The 24772-nt window shown below is 35.6% G+C and overlaps 1 protein-coding gene across 1 annotated transcript; it reads left to right on the forward strand.

Moving 5' to 3' along the window:
* The first annotated feature begins 540 nt into the window (after positions 1–540).
* Positions 541–24764, forward strand: LOC128620204 (anthrax toxin receptor 2-like). The gene is made up of 17 exons (XM_053644956.1): positions 541–869; positions 4308–4379; positions 4765–4836; positions 6160–6241; positions 6775–6879; positions 7784–7852; positions 13100–13180; positions 13431–13491; positions 13582–13680; positions 16623–16692; positions 17933–18011; positions 19073–19168; positions 19260–19316; positions 19937–20032; positions 20511–20687; positions 21048–21128; positions 24211–24764. Exons 1-17 carry the CDS (start codon positions 739–741, stop codon positions 24247–24249), a joined length of 1467 nt encoding a protein of 488 aa, XP_053500931.1. The 5' UTR covers positions 541–738; the 3' UTR covers positions 24250–24764.
* The last annotated feature ends 8 nt before the right edge of the window (positions 24765–24772 follow it).

Consider the following 24772-nt stretch of genomic DNA (forward strand, 5'->3'; position numbering starts at 1 on the left):
CACACTTCTCACAGGAATAACGTAGATACCCCGCCAACCAACAAATTAGCAGCAGAATCACTCAACACAGCAGAAATATTTCAATAGAAGCATATTTAATGTGTTTCAGGGTGAAGTTTAAGTTTAACGTTACTGATATGGGACTATTTGAGAAAGAGGAGTGCACATTCATAAACCCTGGCCCTTTTTGTGTTATTATGAAGAGAAAGCGTGGAAACGTCGACAGATTTCAAGCTAAACGCTTAGCAGTACGGCAGAGGGCGCTGTTTTCACGCATGCGCAGTGCGTCCAAGAGTGCCCTCGTACATTTGTAAGCGCTCGCCGCTCTCGTGGATTCTCACACACACACACACACACATAGAAATCACGGCTGGGTGGATCTCAGGCCTCCACAGTCGGACTCAGAAAACCAGAATGGATTAAAGGATTCATGCTTGAGAGATTTTTCTGACTCTTTTTTTACTTTAAAAACATATATATATATATATATATGTTTCTATATTTATTTATTAATGTAACTATGCCAGCCGGGTTAGTATGGAAGCGCGCGCTGTTGGACCGTAGCTCGGTGCAGTTCTGACGTTATTACTGAGTTCGGAGAGAGCATGTGGTTTATTGCGACGAGCTGTTTAGTGCCATAGTGTTCTTCTTCCGGTTTTTTTTTTTGCTTTGTTTTTTTTTTTAAATAAACTCCGTTGCAAAGTGCACGTGCACGTCCGCTGTGTCCCGGTCGGAGAAATGCGCGCGCACGCGGACGCGGCCGCGGTTCGGTTCCTCCGCCTGTGCGCGCTCGCCGTGTGTGTGTGTGTGTGTACAGGAGAGGACGGGTCCTGCCATGGAGCCTTTGATCTATACTTTGTGCTGGACAGGTGAGTTCAACCACGCCCACCTCACAATAATAATCATCATCATTATTATAATACAATATTTACATAGACAATTGATACATTTTCTGTAATACAAATAATATTATCACTATCACCACTTATAATAATAATATTAAACTGATTAACATTCAGATCTATGCTGCGTCAATTATTTTTGTAATATATTTATGCATATTACAATCCAAATGATAATGAAATATGTTTATTACATTTGTTAAGTGATAATAATAATAGCAATAATATTAAATACTACTACTATTATTATTACTACTACTATTACTACTACTACTACTACTAATAATAATAATAATAATTACTATTATTATTATTATTATTATTATTATTATTATTATTATTATAACTTTAGTTAAATTATTAATTTATTTAAACTTTTTATGGGTAATTTATTATTAATAATAATAATAAGAAGAAGAAGAAGAATACTTATCATGATTATTATTGTTTCATTTAGTGTCATAATTATTCTTCTTCTTCTTCTTATTATTATTATTAATAATAATATTAATATTAAATACAGGTTGGATATTGGTTAAAATCGGACACGTAAGCTCTATACTCCAGTGATTGAAATTTCTTACTGTTTTAAGCATTAATTGAAAAAAAGAAGATTGTATTCTTTTAAAAACGATTGAATTTCCCACCTGTGTTGCATAAATTATTTTAATATTTACCCATATTATAAGCCAAATGATAATGACGTGTTAATGTCTTTCTTCTTCTTCAAATAATAATAATAATAATAATAATAATAATATTTTAATAGTAGTTATTATAATAGTATTATTAATATAATAGTATAATATTATTATTATTATTATTATTATTATTATTATAAAATATAAATAAAGGGTGAATACTGCACTCTTTAACTGGGATAAAAACACCCCAGATTGGGTTAGTTTTAGCCCAACGGCTGGGTAAATATCGGACAGAACACATTTTGGGTTAAACTAACCCGTCACGTCGGGTTGTTAATTTTAACCCAGCAAACAGGTCGTTTTTCAACCCAAAGCACGGTTTCATTTTTACAAAAACTCTGGGTTAATTTTAATTCATAAACAGGTGAATATTTTCAGGGGTATTTTTACCCTTTGGAAATGTCAAATATACCTCATTATAAACAAATACGTCGACATGGCGTCTCCTTTATTTATACACGAGAAGGTGTTCAGAAGTGTGTTGCCAGAGCTGCTAAAGTGGGGTTTATTTAATGTTGTGTAAACTGGACTGGTATCACACAGTTTTGCTTTTTTCTAGTGTTCAGTAACGGTTTTATGGATAAATATATTGATACGAATCCTTTTTTCTCCAAATAAATCTAATCCAACCCAGCTCTTGGGTTACAAAAAAACTACCCAAAAACTACCCAAGACTGAGAGAATAACCCAATGAAATGACCCAAAAGGTTCAATCCAGTGTTTGGGTAGAAAAACTAACCCAGCATTCTTTAGCGTGTGGATAAAATCAGAAGCGATATACTCCAGTGACTGAAATTCCTTACGGAGATCATCCTTGGCAAGTTTTTAAGTTTCTATTCATTATTTAACTGTGTAAGTATAAATGATATGTTTTTATATTTATGCATATTACAAGCCCAACTGAAATTGACGTAGGGTTGTGAATAGTGTTAGGGAGATCTATGTGCTGTTAGAGTAATAGAAGAATTAAGAGTTAATAGTGATAGTGTTGTGAATTGTATTATTATTTGGTGTATCCAGGGGCCGTGTGGTTTAAGGTTGACGTGTTAGTGTTATTAAACAGATGGGGCATGTGGTATTTCAGGCTCGTCAGTGTGCTGCTTTAAACAGATGCTTATCAGGGTGTGGAGAGTCCAGGAGGAGTTTGGGTTCCTCATATAACAGTGTGGTATGATGAGATTATGAGTGGCTGCTCCATCCCTCCTGCTCCATCCTCCTCCATACTGTACACATCCTCCTGCTCCATCCTCCTCCATACTGTACACATCCTCCTGTCCATCCTCCTCATACTGTACACATCCTCCTGTCCATCCTCCTCCATACTGTACACATCCTCCTGCTCCATCCTCCTCCACACTGTACACATCCTCCTGTCCATCCTCCTCCACACTGTACACATCCTCCTGTCCATCCTCCTCATACTGTACACATCCTCCTGTCCATCCTCCTCCATACTGTACACATCCTCCTGTCCATCCTCCTCCACACTGTACACATCCTCCTGTCCATCCTCCTCCACACTGTACACATCCTCCTGTCCATCCTCCTCCACACTGTACACATCCTCCTGTCCATCCTCCTCATACTGTACACATCCTCCTGCTCCATCCTCCTCCACACTGTACACATCCTCCTGTCCATCCTCCTCCATACTGTACACATCCTCCTGTCCATCCTCCTCCATACTGTACACATCCTCCTGCTCCATCCTCCTCCACACTGTACACATCCTCCTGCTCCATCCTCCTCCATACTGTACACATCCTCCTGTCCATCGTCCTCCATACTATACACATCCTCCTGCTTCATCCTCCTCCACACTGTACACATCCTCCTGTCCATCCTCCTCCATACTGTACACATCCTCCTGTCCATCGTCCTCCATACTATACACATCCTCCTGCTTCATCCTCCTCCACACTGTACACATCCTCCTGCTCCATCCTCCTCCATACTGTACACATCCTCCTGTCTCACTATTCGTCCGTCTCTTGTTCACTACATATCTGCATGTCTCTGTCTATCTCTGTCTCACTAACTGTCTGTCTGTCTCACTCTTTCTGTTGAACTCTGTCTTACAACTTCCTGTCTCTCTGTATCTGTCTTACTACCTGTCTGTCTCTCTCTTGGGGTCTCTGTCCTTACCCATCTCACTCTTTGTCTCGCTTTCTCCCTCTCTGTTTATCTCTATTCTGCTCTCTCAGTAAACATCTCTCTGTCTTGCTCTGCCCTTTTCTCTTTTTTTAAAAAACTTTTTCCTTTATTATCTCTCTCTCTCGCTCTCTCTCTCTCTCTCTCTCACACACACACACACTCTCTCTCTCTCTTTCTATCAGGCTTGTTTTCTTCATCTCCATCTCTGTCTTATTATTTATCTCTCTTTGTCTCTGAAGCAATTTAGGAGGCAATGAACCCTCTAACTATCCAAAGAATCTTCAAGGACCTTTTCTTCCCTTCTGTCATGTTTCTCTCTTTCTCGTCATCGATGTCACCCAGATTCTCTCTCTCTTTTTCCTTTTCCTGCTCTCTCTCACACACACACACACACACACTCGTCTCTATATATCTCTTTCACATTTCTTTTGTTGAGGCCCGGGCCTCCTGTAGCCTCCTGATGCATTCTGGAGCCCTTTTATGGACCTGTTTACTTCCCAGTCCAAACACAGTGTGTGTGTGTGTGTGTGTGTGTGTGTGGTTCCAGGTCCGGCAGCGTGTCCACCAACTGGCGGGAGATATACGAATTTGTGGAGCAGCTAACCAATCGCTTTGTAAGGTAAGAAGGCTCCGAGCCTCACTGCTTTCTTTTTATTTTTTCAGAGAGGACTCTTTAATGAAAACAGACCAGAGCTTCAGAGCCACGGAGCAAAAACCACACCGAAAACACGTGTGCACTAAATATACGCCTAATCACGGATTACTATGTTTAACATCAGACGTTTTATGGTGTGTGTGTGTGTGTGTGTGTGTGTGTGTGCAGACTCTACGTGAAGCCTTCAAGCCCACATGACCGCAGTAGCCATTCATCCGGCTTCAGTGCACGCTAGCGTATTGTTATAGTTATAAATATAGTCCGTATACACGCTGCAGGGTGGAGGTCAGGCCGAGTTCAACGCTGATGTGTGTATCCTCTCTAATGTCCACGTGGTTTTATTTCGCAGCCCGAAGATGAGGGTTTCGTTTATCGTGTTCTCCTCGAGCGCAGAAGTCATTCTCGCCCTCACCGGAGACAGGTGTGTGTTCACACTCGCACACACGCTCACACTGTGCTTCATTTAGCAGTCTTATTAATAAAGTTACACAACTTAGCCACGCCCACAAAGCTCCATAAAAGGCAAAGCTCACAGAGAGTTGTATGATACAGAAGGTTTTCGTCAACTATATATATATATATTACTTATGTACATAAAAACGCTCCTGTGAACGATTTATAACGGTTTTTATAAATGAGGCTCATTTATCTTTTATGAAATAAGCAACAATGGTACATATTTGCTGGTAATCTATTTACAAGCTCACTTTAGTTTGTTTTCGCGGAGCTTTGACGCTTTACCAGACTTGCCCTATTACTTAGCTGCTGTATGCTCCGCCTCCTCTCTATTTCTATTGGCTGCTGTGCTTTATCAATCGTTTAGGCCCCTTTTTAGGCCTGCTCTGATTGGCTGCCGGCAGCAATGAAACAATCAACATTTCAGAAGTATTAACTAATAATCAATTAATAAAACTATTAATAAAAATGAAATTCGATTCTTACCAAAATCGAATCTATACATTCGGAAAATGTGTGCTTGTTTACTAATATATAAAAAAAACCCAAACAGTGATAGTTTTTTTTTTTTTACAATTTAATTAATTTTATTATATTTATGTGTAGTATTTGTCATAGATTATGATGATGCGTATTACTGTTATTTTATTTGTTTAAACAAGGAGGCTGTGAAATTTTTAAAGGTGCAATTTGTCATTTAAAAAAAAAAACGTTTTCTCCTATAATAATCATATAACGTTTAATTCATGAATATTCATTCAATCAAGTCATTCGCATTTTGCCAAGTGATGTATCTGGCTAGTTTCTTCATTTCAGGCTTCTGTTTTCTGTTTTTTTTTTTTTTTCTGGCCCTGAAATTAGCCCTGTTCCCATGTTTAGCTCCGCCTAGTTTCCTTTAAAAGGCCACCTTTTGAGGCGAGTAATGCATGTGTAGTTTTAGCAACGTGGGTAAGGTTTTGCAAAGAAGAAAGCGGCGACGCTGATCGTGAGATAAACCCTGATACTAGGTTATATCTTTATTTTCCATTCCTGCGCTGAGGCTCGCTCGGACTGCCGTCTAAACTCCGTTGGCTGGTGGATGAAAGGTTGGTGTAATTGCATCCCGTGTAGTCGTTCAGCGCGTTTTTAAGAGGAACACAGTGTGTACAGGCGCTTGTTCCGCTCCTGCACGGCGAAAACGCTTGATCTCGTTGTAAAGATAAAGCACGACACGTGTTTCCTCAGCAAGACCCGCGTGTCTTTTCAACTAACGCAAGTCACGTGACGCTTCTTGTGTCTGTCCTCGCAGGACTGCCATAGACAAAGGTTTGGAGCTCTTGAGTAAAATCAGACCTGCTGGTGACACCTACATGCACGAGGGACTGAAAGCGGTAAGGCTGGATTCTGGATCGTGATTGGTCAGATGTCCGGTGTTGATTCGTTTCCTACAAGTAGTGCAGGTTTATATTAATGCACTCAATTATTTGTAGTAATTATTGTTTCTATAGTAACAAACTCATTCACTGGGACTTCCCACATAAACAGATTTTTTAAAAAATCTTTGATATGGTAAAGTTTCCTGTAATTTACGTAGCATTTATAGAAGGAGTCTCTCTCTTTTTTAAAAGTGTCAGGTGAGGGAACGACTCATAGCTGTAGCTGCTATAACATAAGTGAGAACAGGAACTAACTTGCTTCAAGGGTGTTCCACAACATAAACACTTCTATTAAGAAATAAAATCATACAGTAAATAATGTAATCACTGGCAAGTCGCTGTGGTATAAGAGGAATAAAACACGCCAGGATGCGACGTTACGGGTCAGTAGTGACGTTTGATTTCATTATTGTTTTCCTGTAACAGTACTCACCGAGTGCATGCTTGTACTTGGAGTGTGTTCACGCTCTCAGTGTGGATGTGTTCAGGTGATAGAGCAGATGGAAGCTCAGAGCGCGAGAGCATCGAGCATCGTTATCGCACTGACTGATGGGAAACTGGGCATCTACCCACATGAGCTCGCAGTGCAGCAGGTGAGCATTTAGTTAAAAAAATGATTTTAAAAGCCCCGAATTTCCCACGCGAGTGTCTGTTTTGTGAAGGTTAAGTGAGTGAACTCTGTAATTGGCTCAGTGAGGAAAGCTGAGGAGGCGTTTCCGTGATGCTGTGTGAGCTGGTATAGTTTATGGGTCGTAATCAGAGTCGGGTTAAAGTGCGTAGTGAGGATTTAATACAAAAAACGAGCTACGTAGCTACGGCGCTATTCAGACGTTACGTAAGAATGCAGGGTGGAGTTTGAGCGAAACAAGACGTGCGTCTCAGTCTCAGTTACGATTTCGCAATTCTGACCTTTAACCTTTAAGTCAGGAGCAGTATCAAGTCCAGCGCCACTCTCTGGCAGTTTGATGTAACTACAATGCGTCACTCTGAAATGTACTGTTTCGGCTGTAACGCTCAAAAACCGTATGAAATGCCATTCAAGGATAATATAAAACGCATAAATACGACTATATTCATGAATTAATTATATATCGTTAATAATATCTCCATTTTAAAGTCTACAGTTCTTAATCAGAGACGTTCTTTATCTCGAGGTGTGGATAAAACGACGAGCTACACGAGCTGTCAGTGTGATAATGTGATTTTCGTCCTCGGTCCGCATTTTCCATACCTGTTTTTTTTCTCGGGGTTAAAGGTGAGCGCTCGTGTTTAAAGGCGGTGGTCGAGATGTCTAGATGTTGACGCTACGGAAAAAAAAAAGTTTCAGACACTACTACTTAATATCTGGCAACCTCGGAGGCATGAGTTATACGCAAGTTACTTTAATAATCTGCTCGTAAAGATAAAGGATAAAGAGCTCAGAAAAGCTGCGACGCTGAATACGAGGAGCTTTCCTCATGGAAATATTGACGTGTGTGTGTGTGTGTGTGTGTGCAGGCTGATCTGGCGAGACAGTACGGAGCCCGTGTTTACTGTGTAGGAGTGACTGACTTCGATGTCCTACAAGTGCGTGACGCATGATGATGATGATGATGATGATGATGATGATATTTCATTATTAAGTATGATTTGTGTCATATAAGTATTATTTCCTCATTTCAAATAATCTCTTGGATGTTTCCCAGATCTTTTATTTTCAAATAATTCGATCTTTTGAAATTCTAGTATTTTGTTTCTTTGCTTAATAAGTGAATAAATGTAGTCGGTTTGCAAACTCTGCTGTAAACAGTTATCCATGTAAAATGAGACTCTGTAGCTCCGTTACATTACGGTCAGATTATTGATTTCTTAAATGGATTTTTTTTTTTTTTTTTTACAGTAACAGTCAATAAAACAGCGGCATAGACAATACAAATATCAAATATCCACAATTCACTCGCTTTAATGTAAAACATTTACGTCATGTGCATACGTGTAAATCCCGAATTGACTAAATTAGATTAGTGCTCATGATAAATTAGAAGCGGACATTGTTACTGGGATTGTTGCTGATATTTTAGAAGATGTTTAATGCACAGTTGTGTGTCAAGTTCGCTTAAAAATACATTTCCAGGACAAATGAGTTATCAGATTATTTTTAGATCGCATTCAGGTTTGTTTTTACAAATGAAACAATGTTAATTGTTATTATAGTATATTATTTATAATATATTATTTATAGTATATTATTATATTACAGTATATTATTTATATTATATTATTATATTACAGTATATTATTTATAGTATATTATTATACTACAGTATATTATTTATAGTATATTATATTGCAGTATATTATTTATAGTATATTATTATATTGCAGTATATTATTTATAGTATATTATTATACTACAGTATATTATTTATAGGATATTATTATATTGCAGTATATTATTTATAGTATATTATTTATAATATATTATATTGCAGTATATTATTTATAGTATATTATTATATTGCAGTATATTATTTATAGTATATTATTATACTACAGTATATTATTTATAGTATATTATTATATTACAGTATATTATTTATAGTATATTATTATACTACAGTATATTATTTATAGTATATTATTATATTACAGTATATTATTTATAGTATATTATTATATTGCAGTATATTATTTATAGTATATTATTATACTACAGTATATTATTTATAGTATATTATTATATTACAGTATATTATTTATAGTATATTATTATACTACAGTATATTATTTATAGTATATTATATTGCAGTATATTATTTATAGTATATTATATTGCAGTATATTATTTATAGTATATTATTATACTACAGTATATTAATTATAGTATATTATTATACTACAGTATATTATTTATAGGATATTATTATACTACAGTATATTATTTATAGGATATTATTATATTGCAGTATATTATTTATAGTATATTATTATACTACAGTATATTATTTATAGGATATTATTATATTGCAGTATATTATTTATAGTATATTATTATATTACAGTATATTATTTATATTATATTATTATATTACAGTATATTATTTATAGTATATTATTATACTACAGTATATTATTTATAGTACATTATTTATATTATATTATTATATTGCAGTATATTATTTATAGTATATTATTATACTACAGTATATTATTTATAGGATATTATTATATTGCAGTATATTATTTATATTATATTATTTATAGTATATTATTATACTACAGTATATTATTTATAGTATATTATATTGCAGTATATTATTTATAGTATATTATTATATTGCAGTATATTATTTATAGTATATTATTATACTACAGTATATTATTTATAGGATATTATTATATTGCAGTATATTATTTATAGTATATTATTTATAGTATATTATTATACTACAGTATATTATTTATAGTATATTATATTGCAGTATATTATTTATAGTATATTATTATATTGCAGTATATTATTTATAGTATATTATTATACTACAGTATATTATTTATAGTATATTATATTGCAGTATATTATTTATACTATATTATATTACAGTACATTATTTATATTATATTATTATATTACAGTATATTATTTATAGTATATTATTATACTACAGTATATTATTTATAGTATATTATATTGCAGTATATTATTTATAGTATATTATTATATTGCAGTATATTATTTATAGTATATTATTATACTACAGTATATTATTTATAGGATATTATTATATTGCAGTATATTATTTATAGTATATTATTTATAGTATATTATTATACTACAGTATATTATTTATAGTATATTATATTGCAGTATATTATTTATAGTATATTATATTGCAGTATATTATTTATAGTATATTATTATACTACAGTATATTAATTATAGTATATTATTATACTACAGTATATTATTTATAGGATATTATTATACTACAGTATATTATTTATAGGATATTATTATATTGCAGTATATTATTTATAGTATATTATTATATTACAGTATATTATTTATATTATATTATTATATTACAGTATATTATTTATAGTATATTATTATACTACAGTATATTATTTATAGTACATTATTTATATTATATTATTATATTGCAGTATATTATTTATAGTATATTATTATACTACAGTATATTATTTATAGGATATTATTATATTGCAGTATATTATTTATAGTATATTATTATACTACAGTATATTATTTATAGTATATTATATTGCAGTATATTATTTATAGTATATTATTATATTGCAGTATATTATTTATAGTATATTATTATACTACAGTATATTATTTATAGGATATTATTATATTGCAGTATATTATTTATAGTATATTATTTATAGTATATTATTATACTACAGTATATTATTTATAGTATATTATATTGCAGTATATTATTTATAGTATATTATTATATTGCAGTATATTATTTATAGTATATTATATTGCAGTATATTATTTATACTATATTATATTACAGTACATTATTTATATTATATTATTATATTACAGTATATTATTTATAGTATATTATTATACTACAGTATATTATTTATAGTATATTATATTGCAGTATATTATTTATAGTATATTATTATATTGCAGTATATTATTTATAGTATATTATTATACTACAGTATATTATTTATAGGATATTATTATATTGCAGTATATTATTTATAGTATATTATTTATAGTATATTATTATACTACAGTATATTATTTATAGTATATTATATTGCAGTATATTATTTATAGTATATTATATTACAGTATATTATTTATAGTATATTATTATACTACAGTATATTAATTATAGTATATTATTATACTACAGTATATTATTTATAGGTTATTATTATATTGCAGTATATTATTTATAGTATATTATTATACTACAGTATATTATTTATAGGATATTATTTATAGTATATTATTATACTACAGTATATTATTTATAGGATATTATTATATTGCAGTATATTATTTATAGTATATTATTTATAGTATATTATTATACTACAGTATATTATTTATAGGATATTATTATATTGCAGTATATTATTTATAGTATATTATTATACTACAGTATATTATTTATAGGATATTATTATATTGCAGTATATTATTTATAGTATATTATTATACTACAGTATATTATTTATAGGATATTATTTATAGTATATTATTATACTACAGTATATTATTTATAGGATATTATTATATTGCAGTATATTATTTATAGTATATTATTTATAGTATATTATTATACTACAGTATATTATTTATAGGATATTATTATATTGCAGTATATTATTTATAGTATATTATTTATAGTATATTATTATACTACAGTATATTATTTATAGGATATTATTATATTGCAGTATATTATTTATAGTATATTATTATATTACAGTATATTATTTATAGTATATTATTTATAGTATATTATTATACTACAGTATATTATTTATAGGATATTATTATATTGCAGTATATTATTTATATTATATTATTATACTACAGTATATTATTTATAGTATATTATTATATTACAATATATTAGTTATAGTATATTATTATATTACAGTATATTATTTATAGTATATTATTATACTACAGTATATTATTTATAGTATATTATTATACTACAGTATATTATTTATAGGTTATTATTATATTGCAGTATATTATTTATAGTATATTATTATACTACAGTATACTATTTATAGGATATTATTATATTGCAGTATATTATTTATAGTATATTATTATACTACAGTATATTATTTATAGGATATTATTTATAGTATATTATTATACTACAGTATATTATTTATAGGATATTATTATATTGCAGTATATTATTTATAGTATATTATTTATAGTATATTATTATACTACAGTATATTATTTATAGGATATTATTATATTGCAGTATATTATTTATAGTATATTATTTATAGTATATTATTATACTACAGTATATTATTTATAGGATATTATTATATTGCAGTATATTATTTATAGTATATTATTATATTACAGTATATTATTTATAGGATATTATTTATAGTATATTATTATACTACAGTATATTATTTATAGGATATTATTATATTGCAGTATATTATTTATATTATATTATTATACTACAGTATATTATTTATAGTATATTATTATATTACAATATATTAGTTATAGTATATTATTATATTACAGTATATTATTTATAGTATATTATTATACTACAGTATATTATTTATAGTATATTATTATACTACAGTATATTATTTATAGTATATTATTTATAGTATTTATTATACTACAGTATATTATTTGAATATTTTTTTCCACTTTGTTACTTTTATTTTTGATATTTTTGTTGACAATAGAGAAACTTCTATGAAAACCAAACACACTAATTTACACCTGTTGCTGTACATTAAAATAAAGTTCTTTGTGTCCATCGTCTTGTCCTGAAGGGTGTACAAACTTTCGCACTCGACTGTAAATTTGCAAAATTTGATCCGAGGCTGTAATTGGATCGCAGCAGCCGTGCACTTCCTGACTGCTGTGCATCACCGAGCGGATGTCACATCATTAAGACCGATTTAAGACTCGACTCTAAAGGCAGCAGTCCTGTAATGCACTGAGGCTGTGGAAATAACTGTGTGTGTGTGTGTGTGTGTGTGTGTGTGTGTGTTGAGAGAGTTCTTAATGATGATATTTGTCTGTTTCTTGTGTGTTTTCTCCAGCTTGTTGATATTGCAGACAGCAGAGAGCAGGTGTTTCCTGTGCTGGACGGATTCCAGGCGCTCAAATCGATTGTGAATTCTGTAAGAAACAATATTTTTAACAGTAAAACCCGTGAAAGCTGGGTGACGCGGCACAAATATCGTATCGCGCTATTGCATGTTATTCAGGTTTGCACAAGAAACATCAGGAAAATATCAGTGTTTCAACGATATTTCAGTTTTTGTTACGATATTGATTCACATCGCGCATTCCTCACAACACATCAAGCCATGACGCGAGCATGTACGCATGCTGCCGTCTGAATACCGATCGAACGCTGCTTATTTGCAGATTTTACAGAAGTCCTGCGTAGAGATCTTTAACGTCGAGCCTTCCAGCGTTTGTGTGAACGGTAGGTGCACTGGAGGAAGTTCTGGACAAAAGAAAAATGAATCAATTCAGCGTTGATACTTGAAAATTGAAATCAAATATTCTGTTTCAGAATCCTTCAACATCGTTCTAAGAGGGAGGGGCTTTACTCAGGGGCGGAGCTCAGAGGGCGTGGTCTGTACGCTGTCTGTGAATCAACGGGAAGCTTACAGTAAGCTCAACCTACTAGTGCAAAATCCATCCGCTGTGTATGTAGTGTGTTTCCCTGCGCTGAGGAAAAAACAACAACTTATGATAAAGATAACTGATGATGTTGTCGGTAAACTGGTCAAATATGCAATTAGATAATAAGGATTGGACGCGTTATGTCCGATTGTCTCCTGTACAAATTCGCATCAACACACAAACACTTCATTTTGTGTTTAGGCTTATGCTTATGATTTTTGCCAATCAAAAATGCTGATAAAAATACATGAATAAATATTAAACACATTTTTAAACAAATTAATTTGACTATATATATAAAGTATATTTTTAAACAAAAATTATAACTAAAATATTTTAATTCTCTCTCGCTCTCTCTCTCTTCCATTTTGTGTAGATAGATAGATAGATAGATAGACATATACACCAATCAGCCATAACATTAAAACCACTGAGAGGTGACGTGAATAACGCTGATGATCTCGTTACCGTGGCAGCTGTCAGGGGGTGGGATTTATTCACCAGCAAGTGAACAGTCAGTTCTGGAAGTTGACGTGTTGGAAGCAGGAAAAATGGGCGAGTGTAAGGATCTGTGCGACTCTGACAAGCGCCAGATTGTGATAGCTGGACGACCGGGTCAGGCAGGTGTTGTGGGGTGTTCCCGGTACGCAGTGGTTAGTACGTACCAAAAGTGGTCCATGGAAGGACAACCGGTGAACCGCTGACAGGGTCATGGGCGCAGAAGGCTCACGGATGCGCATGTGGAGAGAAGGCTAGAGCGTCTGGTCCGATCCAACAGAAGAGCCACTGCAGCACAAACTGCTGTAAAAGTTCATGCTGGCTGTGAAGGAAAGGAGTCGGAACACACAGAGCATCACAGCTTGCTGCGTGAGGAGCTGCGTAGCTGCAGAGCGGTCAGAGCGCCCATGCTGACCCCCGTACACCTCCCAAATCTCCTACAATGGGCACGTGAGCATCAGAACTGGACCTTGGAGCGATGGTAGAAGGTGTCCCGGTCAAGGTGAGTTCAAGGTGTTGACTCGGCCTCCAGATTCCCCAGATCTCAATCCGATCGAGTGTCTGTTGGACGTTCTGGATAAACGAATCCGATCCACGTAGGCCTCACAACTTACAGAACTTAAAGGACTTAAACGTCTCGGTGCCAGATCCCACAGCACACCTTCAGAGGTCTCGTGGAGTCCGTGCCTCGACGGGTCCGAGCTGTTTTCGTAGCACAAGAGGAGGAGGACCTACACGATATTACTCAGCTGGTTTTAATGTTCTGGCTGATCGGTGTATAGTAATAAAAAAAAAATACTTCTGGATACTTTATACGTTATGATACTTTATACGTTTTTTATGTACGTTTTTAATGATATTCATACACCATCAGAGCCATGTGACTCCCTCTGAAAAACGAGTTCCATCTCAGAAAAGAGCAATTTTACAAATGTATAGCTTTATATATGCACACACACACACACACACACACACACACACACACACACACATTTGAGTGTAGAATTTATGAAACTGTTTTAGAAAAATGTGTAAAGTGTAATATTTATTCAGTTTAACATCTGCCCTTAGACCTCCATTATAAGTGAGTTTTGGAATAGACAGGCTTCTTTACTCAAGGGAAAGAGTCCACATGGTCACCTGTAGTAATCACACACACACACACACTCTATACACACACTCTATACACACACGCTCTACACACACGCTCTACACACACACTCTATACACACACACTCTATACACACACTCTCTACACACACGCTCTACACACACGCTCTACACACACGCTCTACACACACACTCTACACACACACTCAACACACACACTCTACACACACACTCTACACACACACTCTACACACACACTCTATACACACACGCTCTACACACACACTCTCTACACACACGCTCTATACACACACGCTCTACACACACACACTCTACACACACACTCAACACACACACACTACACACACACTCTACACACACACTCTACACACACACTATACACACACGCTCTACACACACGCTCTACACACACACTCTACACACACACTCAACACACACACTCTACACACACACTCTACACACACACTCTATACACACACTCTACACACACACTCTACACACACACTCTATACACACACTCTATACACACACTCTATACACACACTCTACACACACACACTCTACACACACACTCTACACACACACTCTATACACACACACTCTACACACACACACACTCTACACACACACACACTCTACACACACACTCTACACACACACTCTATACACACACACTCAACACACACACTCTACACACACACTCTATACACACACACTCTACACACACGCTCTACACACACGCTCTACACACACACTCTACACACACACTACACACACACTCAACACACACACTCTACACACACACTCTATACACACACTCTACACACACACACTCTACACACACACTCTACACACACACTCTATACACACACACTCTACACACACACACTCTACACACACACACACTCTACACACACACTCTACACACACACTCTATACACACACACTCAACACACACACTCTACACACACACTCTATACACACACACTCTACACACACACACTCTACACACACACACTCTACACACACACTCTACACACACACACTCTACACACACACTCTACACACACACACTCTACACACACACTCTACACACACACGCTACACACAGTTGATAGAGATTACGTTGCTATGGTACCACTTTAATGTGTTCTCCTTGCTTATGTTAATGTGTTCTATTTTGGGAAACTCTGCCCTGTTTTAAGTGAATGGTGTCATTGTTTGAGAGACTTGCGTCATGTTATTAAGTTTCACCCGCTGGGGCTGCAGTGATCTCACGCTGATATCTTTTCCTCTTAGATGAAAAGCCGAGCGTTGTGAAGGACACTTATGTGCTGTGTCCGGCTCCGCTGTTGACCGAAGTTGGACAGTGAGTTACATTCTTCTTCCTGCTCCCGTTTTAGCAAACAGCAGCTGTACAGATTCGGAGCTGGCACTCACACCGGGTGAGGGGGGATAGAAAAAATCCTCTGTGCTCTGTTTGGGTTTCAGTATGCAGCCTTGAGAGCACTGATAAGGAGAGGTTGCACCCATAAACAGTGTGTGTGTGTGTGTGTGTGTGTGTGTGTACTGCATTTTGTGTTTACCCTGGCATGATGCCTGAGATCAACTTTTCTACTCCTTTCTCTTATTTTTCACCAAAAAACCTAAAGTTACAGCTTTACCTCTGACTCTTAAAAGCTCTGACACTGGAGACTCCTTCCTTAAATGTTAAATAAACATTTATTCTCTATACAGAAAGCTAAACAGCCGTCTGCTACTCGTTTTCAATAAACACGTCCCAGATGTTGAAAAGGAAATGATCTAAAGTTCCCTATGGATATGCATGATATGCAAAGTACAACACATAAAAGCCCTATGTGTCCTCCTGCTATCCCTAATTACCTAACCTCAGCATGCTTATCTTAACTAGATGAAAAGTTAGCTAAGTGCTAGTAAACTAGCTCGCATTAGTAGACGTAATTATTTCCACATCGTTAGCCTTTAATCTCTGGTTTGGTCCAAATTTGTGAAAGCGCAAACGTAGCCCCGCCCTGATCTAGTCTAATGTGGCATTAGCAAAGAAAACAAGCTAGCTTTGTTAAAAAATAGCCAGTTAATGTTAGCAAAGGATAGCTATAGCGCTCAGTACATTGAGTAGTGTGAAGTCGGTGATGAATTGGCATGATTTTTGATCGTTTGTTTTTTTTTCTGCATCGATAAACCTGACGTTGAACTGAAATGATTGGATGCTAAGCTGAGCCCATTCGATTGTTTACATTGGAATTACATTGGAAATGTAATTAAGTAAGGGTATTCAAGTATTCAATTTCAGTAATATTCAACTAAAGTGTATATATGCTTATACAACAACGTCATTCACAAAATGTAGTAATGAATTACAATTACTCGAGTGTTTGCGGGAAAATGGGAATTTAGCAGGACGAATTTGACAACAAACACCACGATTATAATAATACATCATCAGAATCAGCATCCAGAATAAGTGACTCGAAAGCTCTTTGGCATTACTGCTGTGGCGTTACTGTATGTAAGATATCACGTGACGGGATCCGTGTCCGATCTTCAGCTGGGAGACGTCTGATTCCAGGCTGTTTGTCTCTCCACAGCTCAGTTGAAGTGCTGATTAGCTTTAATCATGGCCACTCCTTCATTACAAGCCCTATTACGATCTACGCCACCACATGTGTGAGTACAACACTACAGTGTCATCACAGATTATTGAGTTACTCCTGCGTGTTTTCAGTGTGTTAATAATAACAGCGCTTTTCCACCAGATAGTACGGTACGGTACGATTATTAAACCAACTCTGGAACCATCGGTACTGCGGGCAAGTTCCCGTATCCGTTTCTGATCACTTAACAAATTCATACATACTGTATATGGGGATGCTGTATAGCTTTATTTGAGCTCAATGTTTATTCAAACGTTAAACATTTTCTTAAGCAAAAACGCTGGTTTCAAAAGTATTGGCACACTGCCCCATTCTACATGAACGGGGGTGCCAATAATTGTGGCGCAAAAGTCACAAATGGATGAGAATGAATATATGAGATGCAATTGAAACATATTTAAGAGCATATTAATATAAACATCACAGAAGAATGTGTGAAACGTGGGTGCGCTCCCTGTCCGTGACTATAGTTTACTCTTGTTTATATAGTTTATTGTTTTCTTAATTTGACCGAAAAGCACTGATTTCAAAAGTATCGGCACCCTTGCAATTAGAATTTGGCGCATACTGTACATGCTGGAGGTAAAAAAAAAAATAATAAAATAAAATAAAATAAAATTTCTATTCTGTTTGAAAAAGGGGTGCCAATAATTATGGATCATTGATGTTAAACTATAGCAAAAGTCACAAATGGATGAGAATGAATTTATGAGATGTCTAATTGACTCTCATAAAACTCAAATACTTTTTAGAGCATAAGTTATGAAATTAGATGATTTCAAAAGTATTGGCACCCTCACTCCTAATACTTGGTGCATCCTTGCCAGAAAAGATTTTATTTATCTATTTATTTATTTATTTATTTTCATTTAAAACAGCAGAAATTTTTCTTTCTTTTCCTGTAATTTATTTTACTTGAATGTGGGGTTTGCAATAATTCTGCATCACTGATGTACACTGTGGCAATAGAGACAAAAGAACGAGAATCAATATGTCAAATATTTGAAATGTGTGTGAGCTCCCTGTGTGTGTGTGTGTGTGTGTGTGTGTGTGTTTGTGTATGCGCTATGGCAGTCCAATGGCGTGGTGGTGGTTGTGGTTCTCCTGGTTCTGCTGGTGCTCGTGGCTCTGGTTCTGCTTTGGTGGTTCTGGCCGCTCTGCTGTACCGTGGTGAGAAACACAGTAAACATCCCTTGTCTCTCTCAGTGACAGCAGCAGATGAATATTACGTAATCACGGTTCAATTTTGTCGACCTGACAGGTCATTAAAGATCCTCCGCCCTCTCGACCTCCTCCTCCTCCACCTCCTCCACTTATCGTAAGTACCCCAAACCCGCTATTCAGCTATTCCGCATGTCTCTCTCTCCAACTTGGAGATTTGTCAGGACAGATTCTGTATGCTTGTATGCCTGGAAAGCGCTCTGGACTACCTCTATTCTGAAAACAAGTTCGCTCCTGTTCTCACTTACGTTACAGCAGCTATGAACAGTCGTTCCATCACAAGTCTCTCTTTAAACGTTACTGTTAAACCACAAAAAGCGTAAACTCCTCTGTCCTGAAGATGTCGGAAAACATAAAGTTACAGCTGACACTGGAGACTCCTTCCGTAAACGTTACAGGAACGTCGCCTTGAAGAAAACTTCACCATATCAACTTGTACACACACTTTTTATTCCGTTTATGTGGCGCGTTCGCCGTACAATTCCCTGTGAATTAGCTGTTACTATAGAAACCATAACGTATCAGAACGGGCGCTTTAATATAAACCTGTGCTACCGTCAGGAAATTAATCAACACTTTCTGACCAATCAGAATCCAGAATTCAGTCGAAGTTCCGAAAGCATCTCTAGAGCTTTTTGAAACAGCACCATCTATCTTTTATATGGGTACTTGTAAAAAAATTACTTGTGTGTGTGTGTGTGTGTGTGTGTGTTTCAGGAGCCGGAGGAAGACCCCCTACAGAAGAAGAAATGGCCCACCGTGGACGCGTCGTACTATGGAGGCCGAGGAGTCGGTGGGATCAAACGCATGGAGGTAACGACGTCAACATTTATGGCTTCTTCGTTGAACTCTTTCATGCATGAATTATTTAAGAACATATTCAGATTCTTCGGATGCTTTTTTATTAATTCAATATGAATGTCATGTGACGTCATGAACATCGGTAAACATCAGTGCACGTCAGAAGTACACGGACTGTCCATGTGTAGGAAGACCATGAGTATAAAACATTATACCTCCACATGTTTGTGCTAAACCTTATGATCCATTTTAGATCAAATCCAATGGCATGTCTGATCGCACGTTTCAATAGGAAAATCGGACCTTTTGTAAAAGTAGTTAACGTGGTCAAGATCACACATTTGCTTCCATTTAAATAGGGACTTAGAACATTTACCTTCTTTGTTTGAAATGTTTTCAGTGAAAAAATAAATAAAATCCCAGCGTGTTCCGGAGCACTGGAAAACGCCGGCGTGAGGAAAGGCTAAATGCTGCTCTGCTCTCATGACAGGTTCGCTGGGGAGGAAAAGGCTCCACTGAGGAAGGAGCGCGACTGGAGAAAGCCAAAAACGCTGTGGTCACAATGCCCGAGGAGGAGGAACTGGAGGAGCCCATTGTAAAAGCTCCTCGCAGACCACCACCTCCTCATCCTCCCCCACCTCCATCTAAATGGTACACCCCGATTAAGGTGAGTCTAGAGTTCGTTTCGCGTAGAAATCCCCGTGATCACTCAAACCACTTTTTGCGGTACTCAGAGAAGCATAAAGGAATAAAACACTCAGTGTTGTGCTGTTAAAGGAAAATCATATATAAAATAATACATGTGATTATTTTCCCATAACAGCACATTTCCAAGTGTTTTATTCCTCTTATACCACAGCAGTGTTGGTTCTGGATAAATCCTGGGTCTCTCTATGAACACTCAGAAGTCGCTATTGTTCGAATAACATGGTCGTTTAGTGTTAATTACCCAGCTGTGCCACTTCACCTTGACGTGATTCGGTGTAGAGTCTATACCGTAACGTCGTGCTCCTGTTTGCGTGTTCAGGGCCGTTTCGACGCTCTGTCAGCTTTACTACGGAGACAGTACGACCGAGTCGCCGTGATGAGACCTACAGCACATGACAAGGTACGTTTCTGTCCGGACTTTCTCACGTGAAATGTACGAAGCCCGCGACATGATTGACAGCAGAGCAAATTGAACTAAAGGCAGGAATCCTGCAGGAATGAGATCATGGCTCTACTGACAATGCAGCTATTGAAACGGATTTCCATTTCTCTCCCCGAGCCACTGGGATAACAGGAAGGAGAAGTGAAGGAAAGGTTTGGTGGAGCTTGTCATTATGCTAATTAAAATGAAGTTTGGCTACACAGGAGGAAAGTCTACAGCTATATCAGGACCAATAGACACACACACACACACACACACACATACACACATTTAGGCTAGGTGGGTCATTAAACTGGACATTACTAGACACATAAACATCAGTGACGAGACTCTGTTACACCATCCAGCTCAGTGTGGTTGGTGACCTTTGACCTCACCTATGCTAAAGAGACATGTTTACTTTGCTTCTTAATGGAAGTCTATCCTAACCAAACGCTTTCCTTAAGTCCAAATATATTAAATGGTAAATGGTCTGCACTTATATAGCACTTTTATCCAAAGCGCTTTACACTGGTTCTCATTCACACACACACTCATACATTAATGGGAGCAGAGCTGCCATGCAAGGCGCTAACTTGCCATCGGGAGCAACTTGGGGTTCAGTGTCTTGCCCAAGGACACTTCGGTATGTGGAGTCACGTGGAGTCACGTGGAGTCACGTGGAGTCATGTGGAGTCATGTGGGCCGGGAATCGAAGCGCCAACCCTACGATTAGTGGACAACCCGCTCTACCACCTGATCCACAGCCTTCCACTGTTGTGATATTATATCACAACACACCTACTACAGACCACTTATTTAAACTTAAATAAAAATATGTATATAGTATATATATATATAAAGGTAGAGAGCGATAGATAGATAGATAGACAGACAGACAGACAGATAGAGAGAGACAGATAGATAGACAGACAGATAGAGAGAGACAGACAGACAGATAGATAGATAGACAGACAGACAGATAGAGACAGACAGACAGACAGATAGATAAGATAGACAGACAGAGAGAGAGAGACAGACAGACAGATAGATAAGATAGACAGACAGACAGATAGAGAGAGACAGATAGATAGATAGACAGACAGACAGATAGATAAGATAGACAGACAGACAGATAGAGAGAGACAGATAGATAGACAGACAGATAGAGAGAGACAGACAGATAGATAGATAGATAGACAGACAGACAGATAGATAAGATAGACAGACAGACAGATAGAGAGAGACAGACAGACAGATAGAGAGTGACAGACAGATAGAAAGATACAGACAGATGGGTAGATAGACAGACAGATAGAGAGAGACAGACAGACAGATAAGATAGACAGACAGATAGAGAGAGACAGATAGATAGACAGACAGATAGAGAGAGACAGACAGATAGATAGATAGATAGACAGACAGATAGATAAGATAGACAGACAGACAGATAGAGAGAGACAGACAGACAGATAGAGAGTGACAGACAGACAGACAGATAGAGAGAGACAGACAGACAAATAGAGAGACAGACAGATAAGATAGACAGACAGACATATAGACAGACAGATAGATAGACAGACAGAGAGATAGAGAGTGACAGACAGATAGATAGATAGACAGACAGACAGATAGAGAGATACAGACAGATAGATAGATAGACAGACAGATAGAGAGAGACAGACAGATAGATAGATAGACAGATAGATAGAAAGGCAGCACTGATGGTACATATTTACATATTTATGTTTAAACTGAAACTTTATTATCATCCACATCGCATTCAGCTTTCTGATTTAATTCCACTTTTAATCTTTAGGGGTGGAGCCTAGCCCGGTGGGCGGGGTCTAGAATGGGAAGTGTAGTGAAACCAGACCAGACCGTACGGATCCTTTTGTCTGAGACGGCAAAACAGATTTTTTTAGACGATTCTGTACTTTTGTTCATGAAAGGTTTTTAGTCACCATTACCTGGATTTGTTGTTGTTGTTTACAGCTGTGTTTTTATATTCACAGCATTTATTACATGCTCTAGGGACATTACACATCCTCATGCCTGTTCAGTAGGTCAGAAAGGCAAACACACAAATCAACAGATTTTGTTGTTGTTTTTGGCTTTTTCATTAGACAGACTTTCCTTTATTTGTATCAGGGCAGCTTCCTGTGCACGCAAAATGATTACAGTGAAAATAAGATTACAGTGAAAGATCATTCAGCTGAGTGCAATTATTCCAAATGATCTGTAAAGGTCAGTGCGACAGAACATGTCAGAATAGACTGTTTTGTGAAATGTTTTGTCATAGCAAAATAACAAAAATAAAAATCCTACCTGTCATGCTGAATCACAGCTGAGAGTCAAACACATGGCTCAGAAATTACACGAACAAACAGCTCATGTGTTGAAGCGTTTTGATTAAATTCACAGCAAACAACGGCTACATCTATTAAAAAAGCAAAGAAGCAGAAAAAAGACTCGTATGTACATGAGTCAGCTTTCATCGTTCAAACAGAAGAGTCGACTCAAAGAGCAGTGATTATTTATACAGAATGAAAACCTAAAAATCCACCGGATCTTTATGGATAAGACTGAGGAACCATGGCGTGTGCCGTTTACTATGAAATGATGGAGAAGATCTTTGTGCTTTGTTCAAAGTTGTAAAAGTGACAGAAAATCTGTTCATTCTTGCTTTGAATCTTCAACCACATTTTGATCAATATAATCCAATACCTTCTATAAAATATATGTATATAACATAGAGATGTCAATAAAATATTTTTATCAGGCCTGACAGAATAAAAAAGACCACAATCCAACATAATAAATAAATAAAATCTTGAACAGTGCTGCATTTGTTTCTCAGGATTTGCGTGGGGTTAGAAATTGTGCTGCCACTAGGGGGCGTCAGTGACATTTTCTCTTCATTTTTCAGCCTCTATCAATCGAAATATTTTCCCATCTTCAGTGCTACTCACAAAGATAAACAGTGAGACGTGAGAAAGGACTTTAATTTGTAGTTCATTATCTGTGTGTGACTTTAACTGACATGTTGTGTGTGTTGCAGGGTCGCTGCATCAAGTTCACAAGGATTCAGAGTCACTAGTTCACTCACTGTGTCTTTTTATTGTTGTTGTTTTGTACACAATTTTGTATAAGCTATGCTCCGCCTTTAGATTACTGTACATGATTTCCTTCTATATGTTTGTGTGATATGTTTCTAAATACTGAAAAGTTCTAATTTTTATTGGTCAATTCTGCTGATTGTATGCACTTATGCACTCTTTGTGTGGAGTTTCACTATAGCAATATTATTATTATATACAGCAATATATCAATATTTATTAGTAAAATGAAAACGGATTTTTAGATCACTTGCGGTTAGATTTTTGAAATGACAGAAACTACAATCTGACATGTCACCGCCCCAGACCAGGTAATCATTCACAAAGTGCAACTACATAAGTTGATGCTCCAATAGCAATGAAAAACTCTACACAGACCTTTTCAGCACTAATCTCATGATTTTAATCTGACTGCACATGTTTAGTAGCATAATGGCGTCTTCTGACCACTGCTGACTGTAAAGAAAATAAAAGAGTTGTGTTTTTGTTTTTTTAAGGTGTCTG

Source organism: Ictalurus furcatus, chromosome 16, assembly GCF_023375685.1.
Source record: "Ictalurus furcatus strain D&B chromosome 16, Billie_1.0, whole genome shotgun sequence".
NCBI classification, from domain to species: Eukaryota; Metazoa; Chordata; class Actinopteri; order Siluriformes; family Ictaluridae; genus Ictalurus; species Ictalurus furcatus.